A 20,201-nucleotide genomic window follows, 5' to 3' on the forward strand; every position below is an offset into this window, starting at 1 on the left:
GATTAATGTAGTTGCTGAATAGATTTTTAAATACTTGGATACTCTTTTTGGATTATATTAATTACATTCTTTTAAAATGCAAAAAAATTACAGAAGTAATATTCTCTTGAGTAATATTTAAGGAATATTTGAGAAGGGCAAAATTTAAAATACATGGCCTGAATGAAATATTGGATAAATAGGAAATAAGTGTGCCCTTTTACTATAACGTTCTCTGGGGAAGTCAAATATTTGTTAGACTACGTATGCTGTAACTTGCTCTAACTTGCTAACTTGCTATATGTGTTCTCTTGTAGACACTTTTAAAGCTATAATATTCCAAAGGGCTGAACTAGAATAGACTCTTCTGTATTTTTTCCCAAATGATGGAAAAATATTTCTTTTGTTTAGACATAGATGCCCTTGTAGGAGGAGAAGTTGGAGGTTTGGAGTTTGGCAAGTTACCATTTGGTGCCTGCGAAGATCCTATTAGGTGAGAATTTCAACCTGTCATTTGAATTGTGGGAATATTTTACTTCAAATTTATATTGATATTGATTTTACTGTGCTTTATGATGCTATAGCCTGCTGGGATGAATGTAGTACTGGAAATAAAGAAAGATGTACACCTGGGCCAGGCACAGGCTCATGCCTGTAATCCTAGCACTTTGGGAGGCTGCAGTGGGCGACTCCTGAGGTCAGGTATTAAAGACCAGCCTGACCAACGTGGCGAAACCCCGTCTCTATGAAAGAATATAAAAATTAAATAGGTGTGGTTGCGCACACCTGTAATCCCAGCTACTCAAGAGGTTGAGGCACAAGAATCACTTGAACCTGGCAGGCAGAGGTTGCAGTGAGCTAAGATCACACCACTGCACTCCAACCTGGGCAACAGAGCAAGACTCCGTCTCAAAAAAAGAAAGAAAGACCTACATTTGCTTTCTTTATTTTATAATTTTACATGAAAACTTTCTGAGATTTAATATTCATCTGTAATTCAGCAAACTGTGTCCTTTGGGCCAGATCTGGCCATTAGCCTGTTTTTGTATGGTCAGTGAAGTCAGGATGGTGTTCACATTTTTAAAGGTTATAAAAGAAAAAAAATAAAACAGACTGTACATGGTTCACAAAGCCTAAGATACTTACTCTCTGGCTCTTTATAGAAAATGTTTGCCAACTCCTGATCTATAACATTTTTGAAACTTGAGATATAATTTACCTGCCATAAAATTCGCTATTTAAAAGTGTACAATTCAATGGTTTTTAATATTTACAGAGCTGTGCAACCATCATAATCATCTAATTCCAGAACATTTTCATAACCTTAAAAAGAAATTCTTCACCTCTTAGCCATCATTTCCCCCTAGTCTTCTCAGCCCTCTGACTCTAGGCAAACAAACACTGATATACTTTCTGTCTCTTTGAATTTACCTATTCTGGACATTTTGTATAAATGGAATCATACGACATGTGGCTTTCTTTGTGTCTCACTTCTTTTAATTAGCATGTTTTCAAGGTTTGTCCATCTTGTAGCATGAATCAGTACAGTAGTCACCCCTTATCCACAGCTGGTATGTTGCAAGATCCCCGGTGGATGACTGAAACCATGGACAGTACCACACACTAAATACATTGTTTTTTCCTATGCATACATATAAGTAGTAAAATTTAATTTATAAATTTGGCACAGTAAGATTTCCAGGTGATGTAGTAATACAAAATAAATAAATACATAAAATAAATATAAATTAGGCACAGTAAGAGATTGACAATAATAACTAATAATAACATAGAACAGCTATAACAATATACCTTAATAAAAGTTATGTGAATGTGATCTATCTCTCTCAGTATATCTCATTGTACCATGCACATTCTTCTTGTGATCTCTCTGATCACCAAGACAGTTAGTAAGTGAATAACAGGGCAGATAGCATAGACAGTGTAGATACACTGGACAAAGGGATGATTCACCTACTGCGGTGGGATGGCAGAAGATTTCACCATGCTACTCAGAACAACATGCAATTTTAAATTTATGGATTTTTTTTCTGGAATTTTTCACTTAATATTTTCAGACTGCAGTTGATTTAGGGTAACTAAAACTGCAGAAAGTGAGGCTGTGGATAAGGGGGAATTAAGGTACTTCTGTGCTTTTTATGACTGTAAATATACCATTGTATGGATATGCCACATTTTGTTTATCCATTCATTAGTTGGTGGGTTATTTATGCTTTTTGACTATTATGTATAATGAGATTAATGTTTGCAAAACATTAACTTCATAAGGATGTGCTACCATTTGCTAAATAAGTTGTTTCCAGTTTGTTGTATTATAAATAATGCCACTGTAACATACTTTTGTTTTCTTGGAATAGTTTTCTAGAAGTATTAAATATAATTGCTGAGTCAGTATTAAAGCTTTTGGTTGTATTTTATGTTTTACTTTAGTGAACTCCATTTAGCTACTACATGGCCTCATCTGACTGAAGGGATCATTGTGGATAATGATGTTTATTCGTAAGTATGTTAAGAGTAGTAATACAATGAGATTAAAAAACTTCAGTAGAATAACTCTCAAATTGCTAGTAATTTTTATGTGCATTTTTTATTGTTTTCTTTTGATTTTAGTGTTCCCTTTTGTGTTTTATTGTCTAAGGACTTTGATTTCTTATGATGTTATTTTTTAAAAACTTATCCAAATGGCTCTATGTATCTGGATAAGAGTAAGTTTAAGGGAGGCTAAATGGATTGCTTGTCCTTCTATGTTTTCATTAGACTGCATTTTAATAAGTTCATGAATCTTGCAGATTGTCATAATTAGGATCTTATGTTTATTGGTTTGCGTTTTAGTGATTTGGATCCTATTCAAGCTCCGCATTGGTCTGTTAGAGTTCGAAAAGCTGAGAATCCTCAGTGTTTGCTAGGTAAGGTATATTATGCTCCATTCCTGAAATACCACTGATCTGCTTAACTTCCAAATCAGAAACACTGCATACATTCCTTATACTTTGTCACCTCCTCAGTTAACACCATGTAGGAAAACAATCATTGCCAGTAGCAGTGAATCCTTTTTTGAATAGTGCCAGCAAATTCTCCATTATTTTCTCATTATTTCAGCTTTATTTTTCTGACGCTCTTTTTTTTGTTTTGTTTTTGAGACGGAGTCTCACTCTGTCACTTAGGCTGGAGTGCTGTGGCGCCATCTCAGCTCACTGCAAGCTCCGCCTCCCGGGTTCACGCCATTCTCCTGCTCAGCCTCCCGAGTAGCTGGGATTACAGGCGCCAACCCCCACGCCCGCTAATTTTTTGTGTTTTTAGTAGAGACGGGGTTTCACCATGTTAGCCAGGATGGTTTTGATCTCCTGACCTCGTGATCCACCCGCCTCGGCCTCCCAAGATGCTGGCATTACAGGAGTGAGCCACCACGCCCAGCCCGAAGAGCACTGTTTTTGATAGTGCACATTAGAGCCCTTCTGTAGAGTTGTGTCACATCTGCAGCCTATTTCTGATATGGGAAAAGAAATGTGAATAATCTTATACACCTCACAAGGTTATTTGAGGGATCAAGTGAAATAACATAAATGGAAGTACTTTGAAAAATATTAATTGCTATTCAGATACTATTATTGTATCTTATGTCTGGGATTCGTCCCCTTCTCTTTTTTTAGGTGTATCTCTTTCATGAAGTCTTTTGAACCCATCTCCTCAATGTGCCTTGTCATCTTTTTCCTCCTTATATTTAGTACACATAATATTTTCTCCTTTTTTTAATGTTCATCTATGCTACCTTAACTCCCTATCACTTGATATATTACCATTTAACTGATGGAGTTACCAAATATTTATTATGACAGTAATGATGCATTTCTCTAAAGCATTGTTTTCTTGGGCTCTTTATCATTCATATGCTATTTGTCAAATGCTGATTAGTAGTTGCCATTTGTGCTAACTGTATAATAGCGAAAACAAAGATGTATAATGTATAAGTCCACCATTGGCGAATTTGTCTGGGGTTTTAGGGCAACAGTGTAGAGTCAATGTCAAGAGTTTTACAGTTGGACAGACCTCAGTTCAAATCCTAGATTGACCACATTGGTCAAGTTTCTTAATCTTTTTAAGCCCCAGAGTCCTCATAAGTAAAATAGAGATAACATTAGTACTTACTTCATAGGGTTATTGGGAGGATCAAATGAGATTATGTACCTGTGTGCATGTATATATATCACATTTAACAGTGCCTTTGTTATAGTAAATGAACAGTAAATGCTTTCTGTTGTTTAATCATTGAATTACTACATATTATGTTTACGTACTAAGTTGCTTCTTAGTAACATTATTATTCCTCATTTTGTGACTCTGTGATATTTGCTGAGGATCTTAGAATTGAAAGTATTCTCATTTTAGTTTAATGTTCCATGATCTTACCTTACTTCTTATAATATTTTGTATGACTAGATTATAGACTTTTCCTACCTTTCTGAGGAAGCCCCCAAAAAGTTATGGGTTAATTCAGAATTAGTTGGTGAATTATAAAATTTAGATGTACTTGATGTATCTTAGTACTGATAGTATTTGTCAAGCATTCATTTATTTGTGTAAACATTGTTGCTCTTTAGAAGATTCAAATCACTTTACCTCTTTTTATAATAATGACAGACAGCTGGGTGCAATGGCTCATGCCTATAATCCCGGCACTTTGAGAGGCTGAGGCAGGCGGATTGCTTGAGCCCAGGAGTTTGAGTCCAGCGTTGGCAACATGGCAAAACCTCGTCTCTACAAAAAATACAAAAATTAGCTGGGCATGGTGATGCACACCTGCAGTCCCAGCCTACCCAGGAGGCTGAGGTGGGAGGATCACCTGAGCCTGGGAGGTCAAGGCTGCAGTGAGCCATGATTGTGCCACTGCACTCCAGCGTGGGCGACTGAGTAGGACTCTGTCTCAAAAATAATAATAATGACAGAAAGAATACCATTAATATGTAGCAGAAACTGAAATATATTTATCCTACATGATTTCCTAATCCTCTAGAAACATATCTTTAGTGTTTCTTCTTAATTTTATTTATTAATGGATTTAGATTCTAGTAGTGTAGCAGTTGGGGAAAGATTACTACATACCTGGAGTAAGTTCTTGTTACTTATGTAACTTAATGACAGATGGATGCTGGGTCTCATTGAGGCATATAGTAAGTACTATTAGGTACAATTATTTTTTTCTTTCCTTCTAGAAGGAATTCTAAGGAAAAGCTTTTTAAATATCCTGGGACATGGAGAGAAAGAAAAGAACAAGGCTACCTTTGATATAGGATTAATTCTTGCCTTTTTCAATGGAAAAACTGAATGGTTTTACTTTCTACCATATCTTAGTTAATAGCTTTTGTGGAAAACATACTTTAATTTATAGGACTGATTTTGTTTTTTCACTTAAGTGTCAAAAATGATAACTTTTTTCCTACATAGGTGATTTTGTCACTGAATTTTTTAAAATTTGCCGTCGAAAGGAGTCAACTGATGAGATTCTTGGACGATCCGCATTTGAGGAAGAAGGCAAAGGTAACCTACATTTTTTTTTTAACATTACCTTCAGATGTCTTCCTCTTTTTCCTTGGCACATTTTTCAGCAACTTTTCATCTATTTTCTCATTTTGAATTAAGTTGGAGAATCAAGTTTTGATGGACTAGACAGCTACAGTTCCTTTCCAGGCTATACCCAGTGCTTGTTAAGACATTAAGGGCATTTAATAAGTTCTTTCCACCAAAAATGTAAAATATTTTGAAAAGTAGAGTTTTAGAGGTTAAATTTTGAAGTCTCCTAGGGAGAAATAATTTGTGTGACACCATTGTCACTCATGCTTGCACATAAAGCTGAATGTGTATATTAATATTTTATAATTCCAAGACCATGTAACACTAGTAAAAAGAATGAGTAAAATATTCTATACAATCATCAATTTGTTCATCACTTTCACCTGCTAAGGTTGGCAATATAATTTATATTTATTTCTGTTCTTTTTTTAGAAACTGCTGATATAACTCATGCTTTGTCAAAATTGACAGAGCCGGCATCAGTTCCAATTCATAAATTATCAGTTTCAAATATGGTACACACTGCAAAGAAGAAAATCCGAAAACACAGAGGTGTAGAGGAGTCACCGCTAAATAATGATGTCCTCAATACTATTCTCCTGGTAATTAAATGTTCTGTCTTTATAGGTCTATCTGCAGAATCATTTATTCATTATATATTCAGCTCCTTCTATGTGGTAGACAGTGACTTTGGAATATAAAATGAGTGAAACAGTTACCACATATAGAAAATTCCTACTAGTTTAGTGGTGAGAAGGAAAGTAAATAGTACTTATGATACCATGTTGCACGTGAGAAATCTGGCAAGGGGGCTGTGAGAGAGCACAGCAGAGGTGCATTTGTCCCTGTCTGGCAGTGGGAATCAGGGAAGGCTTCATGAAGAGGGACATTTGAGCTGAATCTTGATGAAAAGAAGGCTTTAGAAGCAGAGGAATAGCAGAGGTTTGAGAGCATGCTGAACAGTTGACATTTTGTAGGGTGCTTCCCAGAGCGTGACCAGGGTTGAGGCTGGAGAAGTAGTAGATAACCTGCCATGCTGAAGCACTGGCTTTTATCTTGCAGTTTAAGTAGAAGATCAAAATGATTAGAATTTTTTTTTCTTTTTTTTTTTGAGATGAAGTCTCGCTCTGTCACCCAGACTGGAGTGCAGTTGCGCGTCTCGGCTCACTGCAACCTCCACCTCCTGGGTTCAAGCGATTTTCCTGCCTCAGCCTCCCTAGTAGCTGGAACTACAGTTGCGTGCCACCACGCCTGGCTAATTTTTTGTATTTTTTTAGTAGAGATGGGGTTTCACCGTGTTAGCCAGGATGGTCTTGATCTCCTGACCTCATAATCCGCCCGCCTCGGCCTCCCAAACTGCTGGAATTACAGGCGTGAGCCACTGCACCTGGCCCCAGAATTACATTTTTGAAAGGTTGCTTTGACAGTAGTTGAGAGAAAGCTTTTAGTGAGAATGAGAGGGAGATAAGTAGAGGGCTAAGGTGGCTCCTAGGTATAACAGGATGGAATGGCCCCAGCCTGGGGGCATCCACACCATGGTTTAATGTCTGCATGACTTACTGCGTGACTTTGAATAAGTCACTTCAGTTTCCTCATCTATAAAATCTGGCTAACAAAGCCTTGCAAGATTGCTGTGAGGATTACAGGATCTTCTGTGACACTGCCTGGCATATATGGGCCTTTGATAAATGATAGCTATTTTTACTGTAATTGTGGTTAAAATCATATTCCTGGAAATTTGTGCATTGGGAAAAACCTTCAAGAAAAGTGTTGAAAAGAAAACTGTACTTGGAAACTTAATGTTAATCTTATCTACCATTTGTCTGAACAAAACTCTCAGCCAACTTTTTAGCTTGTACGTCGTAAGATGTGGGCAGTGATACTTAGCTCAAACAGTTGTATGAGAATAGGACAATGCTGGTAATTGTGCCTGGTACTGGCACTTGGCACATAGTAGGTCATCTAATTTTTAAAAGTGTTGGACATGTTCTATAATATGTGGCAAAGTATACATAGTGAGAGGAATTACTAATCAGCAATACCACAAAACAATTGAGAAGAACAGTGGTAAAAGGACTATAAATAAATTTCTGTAGAGAGCCTCCTTTTTAAGACTGTATTCTTAAAGAATGTTATTCAAATCATGTAGCTTAGTTGTCATGTACACTGGATTGTTTTGACCACTCCTACGCGTACATATAAACAGAAACCACATGGAAAAGGTACGTCGGTTATTATAGGTTTAGACTGCTTCTTACTTTCCAGGGGTATCATAAAATAAAATTGTGGGTTTTGAATATCATCTCTTAGTAGTCTATATATGAAAGCCTGTGGATGATATAACTCTTCAGATCCTCATGAGTACATGGGTGTTTTTAAATTGTCTTTTATGGTTTTGTTTTTTAAATAGTAGTAACTCTAAAAAAATGTAATGGCCTTGGATGAGCATGAAGTCACAGTGATGAGATTTTGCTTTTGCACCATTCAGCTTACAGAATCAAGTGATTACTTTTAAGAAAAAAATTCTAATTTCTAAAATTGGCTAGTCACTGAAACCTTGTGTATTTTCAAGGAAAAATAGAAAAAAATTGAGATTGTAGAACAAACTGGCCATTACAACTGGAACATTTCTATTGTTAGAGCAGCAAAACCATTAAAAAGTTAAATAATGTCTATATGAGTTATAAAAGTCAACAAAATAGGAAATGTGGTCTAAAACACGATTGTTTTTTTCCTTTCCTTCAAGTTCTTATTCCCTGATGCTGTTTCTGAGAAACCATTAGATGTAACTACTTCAACAGATAATAATTGTCCTCCATCAGAGAGTGAAGACTATGTAAGTTGATTTGGGGTTCAATATTAAAATGTTTTAAATGCACTGAATTTCTAGAGGTTCTATATATTTCTAGTTTAATAGCTTAATATCTTTTTATTTTAAAAATCACCTTGGGAATTTTGGATGGGAGATCATGGTTTCCACCTAGATAACTAGCACAGATACACATTTTGAGTAGCAAGAATTTTTCTGGAAACAATGAAAAAATAGCATGAATATACTCTACACAGCTGTAGGATTTCTCTCATTGTAGAGTTTTGGTGAAATCATTAAATTTATGTTTTTCAACAGATTCTTTTCTATATTTTAAAACTAGTTAGTAAATGGAAAACTCTTTAATGAAGTAAAATGTGTAAAATTAGGTAAATTTTCATGGTCTCTTTGTTTAGTCTTTGAAAAATTAAGAAGTGGAAGAATTTAAATGACAAGAGTAGATATATGTCAAACTTTACAGTTATTGTTGAAAAGTAGATTTCATGAGGTGAGAAAAAAGCAAAGGCTTTTTACATTTTCAGTTTAGACAGTTATGATATTTGTTTGTTTAGACATGCTCATTTTGTAATTAAAAGATTTTTAAAACAACACATGAAATTTGGAATATTTCCTAGAGATTCCACAGAAGAAATTGAAAGCTACAACTTTAGCTTCATTAAACTATAGCTTTATGTTTTTAATCTTAGTAGAAATCTTGAAAATGTGGGACTGCCTAAGAATAGTTTATGCAGTAGTGTATTAGACATTTGATAATGCCTAGTTTAGGTGGGATAGGTTAATTTTAGAACTAAAATCTCTCCCTATGAACTCTTCAATTATATGTGTAAAATATTTTGGTAACAAGTTTGCTTTGTTTCTGTTTCGTTAAATTTAGAATCTCTACAATCAGTTCAAGTCTGCACCATCTGACAGTTTAACATACAAATTGGCTTTGTGTCTCTGTATGATCAATTTTTACCATGGAGGGTTGAAAGGAGTGGCACACCTCTGGCAGGAATTTGTTCTTGAAATGCGTTTCCGATGGGAAAACAACTTTCTAATTCCAGGGTAATAATTTCAATTTTCAGTTGTTTAGATAGGATTTTGTTTGTTAGCAGACATTTGACTTTTGACCTATTTTTCCCTCTTCTAGGAAATCTGCCCTAAGAAAGTGGCAAGACGCTTAGACATGATTTATGTTAGAGGTGTTCACTGCAGCAAATTTATTAATATAATAGAAAAAAAGGCAAAACCTAAATATCAAACATAAAAGAATAAATAAATTGTACTGTATCTCTATAATAGAAAATTACAGATTGATTACAATTTTTTCCCCAAGAATCTTTAATAACAGATGTTCATATTGTTTCTAATAAAGTATAATATACTAATACATATACAAAGTGCTTTTAATTATGTTGCTATATTTGTACAGGAAAAAGATTATAAATAACATGAAATGCTATCAGTTTTTTCCAGTGTGAAATTATATTTTTATTTTGTTCTTTATACTTTTATGTATTTTCAAAGTCTTTTGTAATAAACCTGTATTTTGTAATTGACATTTTACTTAATCAAACAGAACATTTTCATTAGCACATAGGTTGATATTGCATAGTTTAGTGCTCATCTACCCATGCTAAGATAGGAGAATCATGATTATGAGCAATATAAAATGATTACTGATCCAAAAACCTTTATATCATTTTCCAATCTCTGCTTAGCTGGATTCTCTCTTGGTTCTAGACAGTTTGCTCTGGAACGTTTTACAGACCCAGAAGCATGTTGAATGTGAGAGAGTGCCTCTGGCTGATTGCTGGGAACCTAGTGGTCTAGAGGAACCTAGAACTAGAGACAGTCTGAGGTCCTATTGAAATACAGGTGGAGATCGTGGTTTTTACAGTGAGAATCCACTGTAAGAATTTAGTACTGAATACACAAACTGATTTATTTTGTATGGTGTGAAATACTGTGTGCTAGTACTTCCTAGAAGGGGGTTCAGGGACTTTTTCTCATTTTGAGTTTTTATTGGCCTGAAAACTATCACTAATTTGCTGTTATGTTTTGAAGTATCTGTTATATTTGCTGTTGGTGATTTGTGGACTAGGAGTATAAAATAAATTTTCATCTTTTAATTCTATGTGCTCCCCCTCTGGAATTCACTTACGTGTGGAAATCTAGTTTTGATTTCTTATCAATATAGCTAAAAATTATGGTAGTATAGAAAATAATCATATCTGAAGCAATTTTACTAAAACTAAGCTGTCTTTTCTCCTTACTTTATTTGATAGATTAGCAAGTGGACCCCCAGATCTGAGGTGTTGTTTACTGCATCAGAAACTACAGGTAAAGATTTCTCAATGACATAGATAAATGTGGTCTTGATTTAATCAGAGATTATTCTAATACTAAATGTGATAATGGGTTACATGATGTTCTCATGGTGCTGCTGTAGGTTATCTATAGTCAGTAGTCACTGCAGTTCACAATGTCCTGAGAAGTGGAGAGTGAAAATTAAATATTCAAGCAGTAGGTAGATTTTTATTTTTCTGTAACTAATTCAACTATAAATGTTATTTCTCTTTTCTTAAGATGTTAAATTGTTGTATTGAAAGAAAGAAGGCACGTGATGAGGGGAAAAAGACAAGTGCTTCAGATAATGTCACTAATATATATCCAGGGGATGCTGGAAAAGCAGGAGACCATTTGGGGCCAGATGATCTAAAAGAAACAGATAAGGACAAGGGAGAGGTAGGAAAATCTTGGGATTCCTGGAGTGACAGCGAAGAAGAATTTTTTGAATGCCTAAGTGATACTGAAGAACTTAAAGGAAATGGACAAGAGAGTGGCAAGAAAGGAGGACCTAAGGAGATGGCAAATTTAAGGCCGGAAGGACGGCTCTATCAGCATGGGAAACTTACACTGCTGCATAACGGAGAACCTCTCTACATTCCAGTAACCCAGGTAGGATGCACTAGTTCTTTCCATTTTAATTTATTTTATGGTTTATATAACTTCATCCTAGTAGAAGATAGTGCTTGGGGTAAGGAAAATTCTCTAAAAAGTCTATGTTTAGGCCAGGTGCGGTGGCTTACGCCTGTAATCCTAGCACTTAGGGAGGCCGCAGTGGGCAGATCACCTGAGGTCAGGAGTTCAAGACAAGTCTGGCCAACATGGTGAAACCCCGTCTCTACTAAAAGTACAAAAATTAGCTGGGCGCAGTGGTGCACACCTGTATTTCCAGCTACTGGGGAGGCTGAGGCAGGAGAATCATTTGAAGCCAGCAGTCGGAGGTTGCAGTGAGCCAAGATCGCGCCACTGCACTCCAGCCTGGGCAACAGAGCGAGACTTGGTCTCAGAAGAAAAAAAAAAGTTTATGTCTAAAAATAAACATATAGACTATGTTTAAAGAAACTAAAGGTAAAGATTTCCCAATGACATAGATAAATGTGGTCTTGATTTAATCAAGGATTTTTAAAAGCTTGAACAAAGTCTGTGTTTAAAGATTAAAGAAATCTAAGTAAACTTTTGGGGTTTTTAGGTTTGCCATTTCTGTAATTGAGAAATGTTTTGAAGTTTAAGTAGATCACCTCATCATATATAAGGTGGTTTATTATTTGTTAAACTGAGTGGTGAATGCTCAGATGTTTAAAAAAGAAAATCCAACTGCACTTATGTATGTTTTTGTTTAACTTGTGGACAAAGACTTATAAATAGGTGCAAAAAATAAATCCTCTTTTGCAACCCAGAACTCATTGTTCAGTATGAGTTTTGATACATATAAGAAGGGATATTATGATACCTGACACAATTAACTGATGGGAGTACTGATAGCCATAAGGGTTGGTCCCAGGCCAGGCACAGTGGCTCAAGCCTGCAATCCCCATAGCAAGGTGGGAGTATTTCTTGAAGCTAGGAGTTCAAGACCAGCTTGTGCAAGAAAGTAACAAACACCTCATCTCCACAAAAATTTAAAAATTAGCTGAGTATTGGGTCATGTGTCTGTAGTTGCAGCTACTCAGAAAGAGGAGGCTGAGGCAGGAGGATTGAGCCCAGAAGTTAGAGGCTGCACTGAGCTTTGATGGCACCACTGTACTCCAGCCTGGGTAACAAAGATAGACCCTGTCTCTTACTAAAAAAAAAAAATTGATTCTAGGACTGTCGAAGAGATAGTTAAACAGCATGGGATATGAGGGGAATCCTCAGCAGTATTGATTTTGCATTCCAATTTCATGTTGACTTGATACATATGATGGCTTTTTGTTTTAAAGGCTTTTATCTTGAGAACATGATGTCTGGAGTTAAAGGTATTGGCGTATTCCACACATCCGTACTATTCTTGAGTATGATCGCTTAGGGTGTCAAATTGAGAACCAGGCAGATCCATCACCTACAGTAAAAAGGACCCTAAAGTAAATTGGTTGAAGAAATTAGATCCCAAAGACTCTTGGTGAATTTTGAAGTCTTTTTCAGTATATCCATATTAAAAGGAGACGACAGAGGCCAAAATAAAAGAATTATGGGCTAACAGGACAACTGGATTAAAATAAGCCTCAGTTTCATTAGAAAGGCTAACTTGAAGATAAATCTTTTGACTCCAGCTCTTTAGAGGATCTAAAGTGACCTTGATGGACAGTGGAAGAAATCACGACATGGAATTCCTTGAATAAAAATTTATTGATTTGAAAAAAGAAAAAGAAAATCCAAAAATATGTAGAGAGAACAGAAGTAAATATCCTTCAATTATATGATTAGCTTTTATCTGCTCAAAAATATAGTTTGACGCCATATACACCATTAGGATGTAGAACAGCAATAACTCAAAAACAGCAGCAGCAATAGTTGTTTTTATGGGTTTTGTTTTGTTTTGTTTTGTTTTGTTTTTTTGACTCAGAGTCTCTCTTTGTCGCCCAGGTGGGGAGTGCAGTGGCATGACCATGCCTTACTGCAGCCTTGACCTCCTGGGCTCAAGCGATCCTCCCACCACAGCTTCTCAAGTAGCTGGAACTACAGGTGCATGCCATCATGCCTGGCTAATTTTTTGTGGTTTTTGTAGAGGTGAGGTTTCACCCTGTTGTTCAGGCTGTTCTTAAATTCCTGAACTCAAGCCATCTGCCTGCCTCAACCTCCCAAAGTGCTAGGATTATAGACATGAGCCACTGCGCTTGGCCTGAAAACATTTTATTGTGAAAATTGTAATCTAGTAAAAATGAAAGAGGCTGGGTATAGTGGCTCAGTGCCTGTAATCCCGACACTTTGGGAGACCGAGGTGGGAGCGGATTGCTTGAGCCCAGGAGTTCAAGACCAGCCTGGGCAACATGGCGAAACCCTGTGTCTACCAAAAAAAAAAAAAAAAAAAATTAGCCCGGTGGGGTAGCATGCACCTGTAGTTGCAGCTACTTGGGAGGCTGAGGTGGAAGCATCAGTTGAGCTTAGGAGGTTGAGGCTGCAGTGAACTGTGATTGTGTCAGCCTAGGCAACAGAGCAAGACCCTGTCCCAAAAAAAAGAAAAAAAAAAAGTGAAAGCCACCATCCACTAATTTTGACTCACATTCCTTGAAGTAACTAGTAACTAACAAGTATTATTGGTTTGGGTTATATTTCTTATACCTGTTTCAATGCATTGATGTATAATACATATATGCGTGTACATATTAATACATGGTTTTATGGATTTTTTTTTTTTTTTTTTTTGAGACAGGATCTCATTCTGTTGCCTAGGCTGGAATGCAGTGGCTGGGCTCCAGTGATCCTCCTACATCAGCCTGCCAAGTAGCTGGGACTATTAAGTGCTCACCATCATGCCAGGCTGAGTTTTTCACTTTTAAAATTTTTGTAAAGATGGAGTCTTGCTATGTTGCCCAGGCTGGTCCTAAACTCCTGACCTCAAGCGATCCTCTGTTTCGGTTTCCCAAAGTGCTGGGATTATAGGCATGAGCCACTATGCTCAGCCTCAATTTCTTATAAACAATTGGTATTACCAACCATATAAATTTTTGCTAACATGATGGTCAAAAATAGTCTCTCACTGTTTTAGATTGTATTTTTCTGAATTTTCATGAACCTGAGCATCTTTTAATATGTTAGCCATCCTTTCCTGTGAATCACCTATGATTTTTCTTTTAGGTTGCTCTCCTGTTCTTACTGATTTATATGAATTCTTCATATTTTAGATGTGAATCTACAGTTATATGTATTGTATGTGTTTTCTGCTGGTCATTTTAAAAACATACGTTCATGTATTTACTTAATTTTTGAGTTATAACTTAATATAATAAAGTGTACACATCTTGGCTGGGCATGGTAGCTCACGCCTGTAATCCCAGCATTTTGGGAGGCCAAGATGGGCAGATTTCTTAAGCTCAAAAGTTAAAGACCAGACTGAGGAACATGACAAAACCCCATCTCTACAAAAAATACAGAAATTAGCTGAGCGTGGTGGTGTATGGCTGTAATCCCAGCTACTCGGGAGGCTCAGGTGGGAGGATGGCTTGGGTCCGGGAGGCAGGGATTGCAGTGAGCTATGATTGCACCATTGCACTCCAGCCTGGGCAGCAGAGCAAGACCCTGTCTCAAAAAATAAAAATAAGAAAATAAAAAGCGCACAAATCTTTAGTATACTGCTTGGTGAGTTTTTTCATATTGATACATGCATGTAACTACTTCCCAGATCAAGATATAGAAAATTCCTATCATCCTAGAACAGTGCTGATAAATAAAACCTTCTGTGAAGATGGAAATGCTCTACATTCTCTGTCTTTCCCATTCAATACAATAGCCATTATCCAAATGTAACTATTGAGTGCTTGAAATGTGGCTAATGTTTCTAAGGAATTAAATTTTTAATTTTAATTTATTTAAATTAAATAGCCAGATGCATTGGATAGTGAAGTCCAGTATTCCCCTCCAGCAACTCTTTCTCTAACTTTTAATCACCATAGGTTAGTTTTGCCAGTTTTTGAACCTTTTAAATGGCATACTTTGCTTACTCTTTTGTATATAAATGTGATCATACATTGTATACTCTTTCATTGTATAATCATACATTATATACCATTGAGCTTTTTTATTTAACTACCGTTTTTGAGATTCATCCTTGTTGCAGGCTTCAGTGTTTGTGTATGTGTTATTACTTCGTAGTACTCTATTCTATGAATTTGTCACAATTTGTTTATCCATTCACCTGTTGGTGGGTATTTGGGTTGTTTTCACTTTGGGCTAATATGAATAAAGCTGCTGTGAACATTCTTGTTTCTTTTGGTAGACACAGGCACTCATTTTCTTTTCGATATATTCCTAAGAGTAGAGTTGTTGGACTATATGGTGCAAATATGTTTTGGCTTTAGTAGATGTATCTAAATAGTCTCCCAAAGTGGTTGAACTAGTTAACCTTCTCACCAACAATTTATAGTAGTGTAGTTATTCTACATAATCCTCCCAATTTGGTGGGTTCTCAAGACCATTCCCAGGTTTAGTGATTTTCTAGGAAGACTCATAGAACTTAGCCTGTAATCGTGCTCATGGCTAAAATTTATTGCAGGAAAATCAGCAAAGAGAAAAGGCACATGGGATGAAGTTTGGAAGAAAAGAGGCTTAAGCTTCCAAAAAGCTTCTCATAGTATAGTTACACAGAGTGCACTTAATTCCTGTTGCAACAAATTGTGACCACATGTGTGAAATGTCGTCTTCCCCGGGAAGCTTGTTAGAGGCACAGCAGTGATCAGTAGGGGCTGGCCAAGTAGGCATCCTTTGCTTAAGCTTAGGGTTAACCATACCAAAATCCTAGACTCCCATAAAGAAAGCAGGTGTTCAGCAAACACCATATTATTTGCACAAACTGTTTAGGCATAGTGAGTCATTTTTATCAGTTCTGGGAATGGTGGAAACCTTCTCAAAATCCAGGTTCTCAGATGCTAGTCAAAGGCCAACTTTGCAAGCAGGTCTTTCTAAGAATGGCAGTCTCCGACCTGCAATGTTAACTCTTTTCTGCACACTTGATGTTTTTGGTCATTTTAATTTTTGCCTTTCTGAAGGGTAGGAGGTAGGATCTTGTGGTTTTACATTTTCCTGAAGCATATAGGGATTTTCATATACTTATTGCCCATTTGTCTATCTTCTTGGTGAAAAGCCTGTTCAAGGCCTTTGGCTATTTTTTTTTTAAAGCAGTTGTCTTTTTTTCTTATTACTTTGTAGGAATTCTTCATATATTCTAGATATTAGTCCTTAGATACTTTTATTGCAAGTATTTTGTTGCTTATCTATTCACTTTCTTCTTCCTCCTCCTTCTCCTCCTCCTCCTCAAAGTGATTGATAAATCTGTCACTTGTGTATCATTTTATGTGTTGGGAACATTTCAAGTTTTTTCTTCTAGTTATTTTGCAATATACAATACATTGTTGTTAGCCAGTCACCTTACTTTACTATTGAACATTAGAACTTATTCCTTCTGTTTGTACCCATTAGCTAACCTCTCTTCATACCACCCCTCACCAACACACACACACACACACGGTTTTATGGATTTTTTTTTTTTTTTTTTGAGACAGGATCTCATTCTGTTGCCTAGGCTGGAATGCAGTGGCATGATCATGGCTCACTGCAGCCTTACCTGCTGGGCTCAAGTGATCCTCCTACATCAGCCTCCCAAGTAGCTGGGACTATTAAGTGCTCACCATCATGCCAGGCTGAGGTTTTTCACTTTTAAAATTTTTTGTAAAGAGATGGAGTCTTGCTATGTTGCCCAGGCTGGTCTAAACTCCTAGGCCTCAGCGATCCCTCTGTTTGGTTTCCCAAAGTGCTGGGATTATAGGCATGAGCCTGTGCTTTAGCCTCGAATTTCTCTTTTTTTTTTTTTTTTTTTTGAGATGGAGTCTCGCTGTGTCTCCCAGGCTGGAGTGCAGTGGCTGATCTCGGCTCACTGCAAGCTCCGCCTCCCGGGTTCACGCCATTCTCCCGCCTCAGCCTCCCAAGTAGCTGGGACTACAGGCGCCCACCACCACGCCCGGCTAGTTTTTTGTATTTTTAGTAGAGACGGGGTTTCACCATGTTAGCCAGGATAGTCTCGATCTCCTGACCTCGTGATCCACCCGCCTCGGCCTCCCAAAGTGCTGGGATTACAGGCTTGAGCCACCGCGCCCGGCCACCCAGCCTTAATTTCTTATAAACAATTGGTATTACCAACCATATAAATTTTTGCTAACATGATGGTCAAAAATAGTCTCTCAGTGTTTTAGATTGTATTTTTCTGAATTTTTCTGAAGGCCAGGCTGGTCTACATCACCATTTATTAACAGTGAACACACACATTCACACACATGCTTCTCAACCTCTAGTAATTATTCTAGTTTTACGTAGTTCTTATATCATTTGCTCACAGCATGATAGTTAGGAACACTGTCAGTGGAGTTAGATTGCCTGAGTTCAAATTCCATTTCTGCCACTTAGCATATGTATGACTTGGGGTATACATGTTTTATCTTTCTTTGCCTTAGTTTTTTCAACTATAAGTTCATAGTACTTCCTACATCATTTAAAAGACATGGTACCTGATAAGTGATTAACATAATATCTAATTCAAAATAAACAATTTTTAGCTATTATTCTTCTGAAGACATTTTCTTACATAAGTGGCTATTATTGCCCCTCAAGATGCAAGGATTACTTAGTTTTTGTAACTAGTCTTTATATTCTGAAATGGGTTGATGAATTATAATATTTGTAAAGGGAGTTGTGTGCTTTGCATTATATCCCTCAACTTGGATTTTTTGTGGTATATGATAATATGCTTTAATAGTTATGAATTTTAGTAAAGTACCAGGTATAGTGAAGTAAATAATAATTTGAAACATGAATTCTGTTAACTTTATTATCCATGCTTATATTGTTTCTTTGCCAGGTATAATTTAGTAGGTTTGGTTTTTGTTCTGTTTTTGATAGCCCTTATGCTATTTGCTTTATTATACCTTTTTAAAAGTAAGTTAGAATTTAGGTTTTTCGTGATTAAATTTTAGTATTAGAACAGAATCTTCTAATGCTAGAAACCAAGTATATAAGTGCATATTTGTTCCTTTTTTTTTGAAGACAGGGTCTCGCTCTGTCACCCAGGCTGGAGTGCAGCGGTGCGATTGTGATCTTGGCTCACTGCAGCTTCTGCCTGCTGGGTTCAAGTGATTCTTGTGCCTCAGCCTCCTGAGTAGCTGGGATTACAGGTGCCTGCCACTAAGCCTGACTAATTTTTGTATTTTTAATAGAGATGGGATTTCACCATGTTGGCCAGGCTGGTCTTGAACTCCTGACCTCAAGTGATCTGCCCACCTTGGCCTCCCAAAGTGCTGGGATTACAGGCTTGAGCCATCGCCCCTGACTCCAAGTGTATATTTGTTCTAACCTTCCTATGGAGAATGCAGTAGGTATTGAGGTCTTGTATAGACCTGGGTTTTAGGATCTAGCAGAACTGGATTAATATCCTTCATCACCATTTATTAACAGTATTGCTAGTACAAGCTATGTTTCCTTTCTGAGCCTTGTTTTTCTCATCTTAAAACACAGAAATAGATTAATTTCCATATTCTAGAATTTTTTGCAAATGGAATAACATTTTTTGTGTGTATTCTTTCAACATAATTATCTTGAGATTCACAACTGTATGTATCAATAGTTCATACATTTTCGGGTTTAGTAGTTTTCCCTTGCATAGATATACAACAGTTTGTTTATCCATTCACTCTTAATGGACATTCCCAAAATAATGGGCATAAGGAAATTTCTGAGGTAATGAATATATTCAGTATCTTGATTGTGTGATTATTTCATGGGGGTATAAACACACACATATGAAAATTTATCAAATGTGCCTTTAAATTATTGTATGTTGATTATACTTCTAAAAAGTTGTTTAGGGCTGGGAGAGGTCACTCACGCCTGTAATCTGGGAGGCACTCTGGGAGGCCGAGGCAGGTGGATCACCTGAGGTCTGGAGACCAAGACGAGCCTGGCCAACATGATGAAACCCTGTCTGTACTACAAATACAAAAATTAGCTGGGCATGGTGGTGCATGTCTGTACCCCAGCAACTGGGGAGACTGAGACATGAGAATTGCTTGAACCCAGGAGGTGAAGGTTACAGTGAGCTGAGATCATGCCACTGCACTTCAGCCTGGGCGACAGAGTGAGACTCTGTCTCAAAAAAAAAAAGAAAACAGTCTTTAAAAAAGGAAAAATGAAAGTGTTTCTATTTTTTTTTTTTTTTTTTTTTTTTGGGACGGGGTCTTTTTTTTTTGCCCCGGCTGGGGTGTTGTTGGGTTTTCTCAGCTCACTGCAAGCTCCGCCTCCCGGGTTCCCGCCATTCTCCTGCCTCAGCCTCCCAAGTAGCTGGGACTACAGGCGCCCACAACCGCGCCCGGCTAATTTTTTGTATTTTTAGTACAGACGGGGTTTCACCGTGGTCTCGATCTCCTGACCTCGTGATCCGCCCGCCTCGGCCTCCCAAAGTGCTGGGATTACAGGCGTGAGCCACCGCGCCTGGCTATATTTTTAGTAGAGACGGGGTTTCACCGTGTTAGCCGGGATGGTCTCGATCTCTTGACCTCGTGATCCGCCCGTCTCGGCCTCCCAAAGTGCTGGGATTACAGGCGTGAGCCACTGCGCCCGGCCAAGTGTTTCTATCTTGTTCTAACACATCTGCAGTTTTAAAACCCTACTTCTTTATCTGTTCAGTAAATATTGAATTCTTAAAAAGCAATCATAGTTTATATTATTCTAATTTGTTCAGGATTAAATCACATATCATATTTGAAAGCACTTGGCATGTAAGTGTTCAGCAAAG

General features: G+C 37.1%; 1 protein-coding gene and 1 non-coding gene across 5 annotated transcripts in view; both read left to right on the forward strand.

Annotated features, from left to right (window-relative positions):
- RAB3GAP1 (RAB3 GTPase activating protein catalytic subunit 1) overlaps positions 1–20,201 on the forward strand; it is a 110,269-nt gene that overhangs the window by 66,937 nt on the left and 23,131 nt on the right. For all 4 annotated transcript variants that reach the window (XR_002516045.2, XM_003909180.4, XM_003909179.5 and 1 more), the window contains 9 exons: positions 391–472; positions 2,431–2,499; positions 2,833–2,906; positions 5,443–5,535; positions 6,001–6,170; positions 8,315–8,404; positions 9,273–9,445; positions 10,669–10,723; positions 10,970–11,341. Coding sequence is in view for 3 of the 4 variants with exons in the window: in XM_003909180.4 (XP_003909229.2) it covers positions 391–472; positions 2,431–2,499; positions 2,833–2,906; positions 5,443–5,535; positions 6,001–6,170; positions 8,315–8,404; positions 9,273–9,445; positions 10,669–10,723; positions 10,970–11,341 (1,178 nt within the window). In the remaining variant the exon portion in view is untranslated. The remainder of the gene's footprint in view (positions 1–390; positions 473–2,430; positions 2,500–2,832; positions 2,907–5,442; positions 5,536–6,000; positions 6,171–8,314; positions 8,405–9,272; positions 9,446–10,668; positions 10,724–10,969; positions 11,342–20,201) is intronic.
- On the forward strand, positions 12,045–12,172 carry LOC116269309. Its single transcript, XR_004176788.1, has one exon. It is a non-coding gene; the product is annotated as a small nucleolar RNA SNORA40 (small nucleolar RNA).

This window comes from Papio anubis, chromosome 10 (assembly GCF_008728515.1).
Source record: "Papio anubis isolate 15944 chromosome 10, Panubis1.0, whole genome shotgun sequence".
NCBI classification, from domain to species: Eukaryota; Metazoa; Chordata; class Mammalia; order Primates; family Cercopithecidae; genus Papio; species Papio anubis.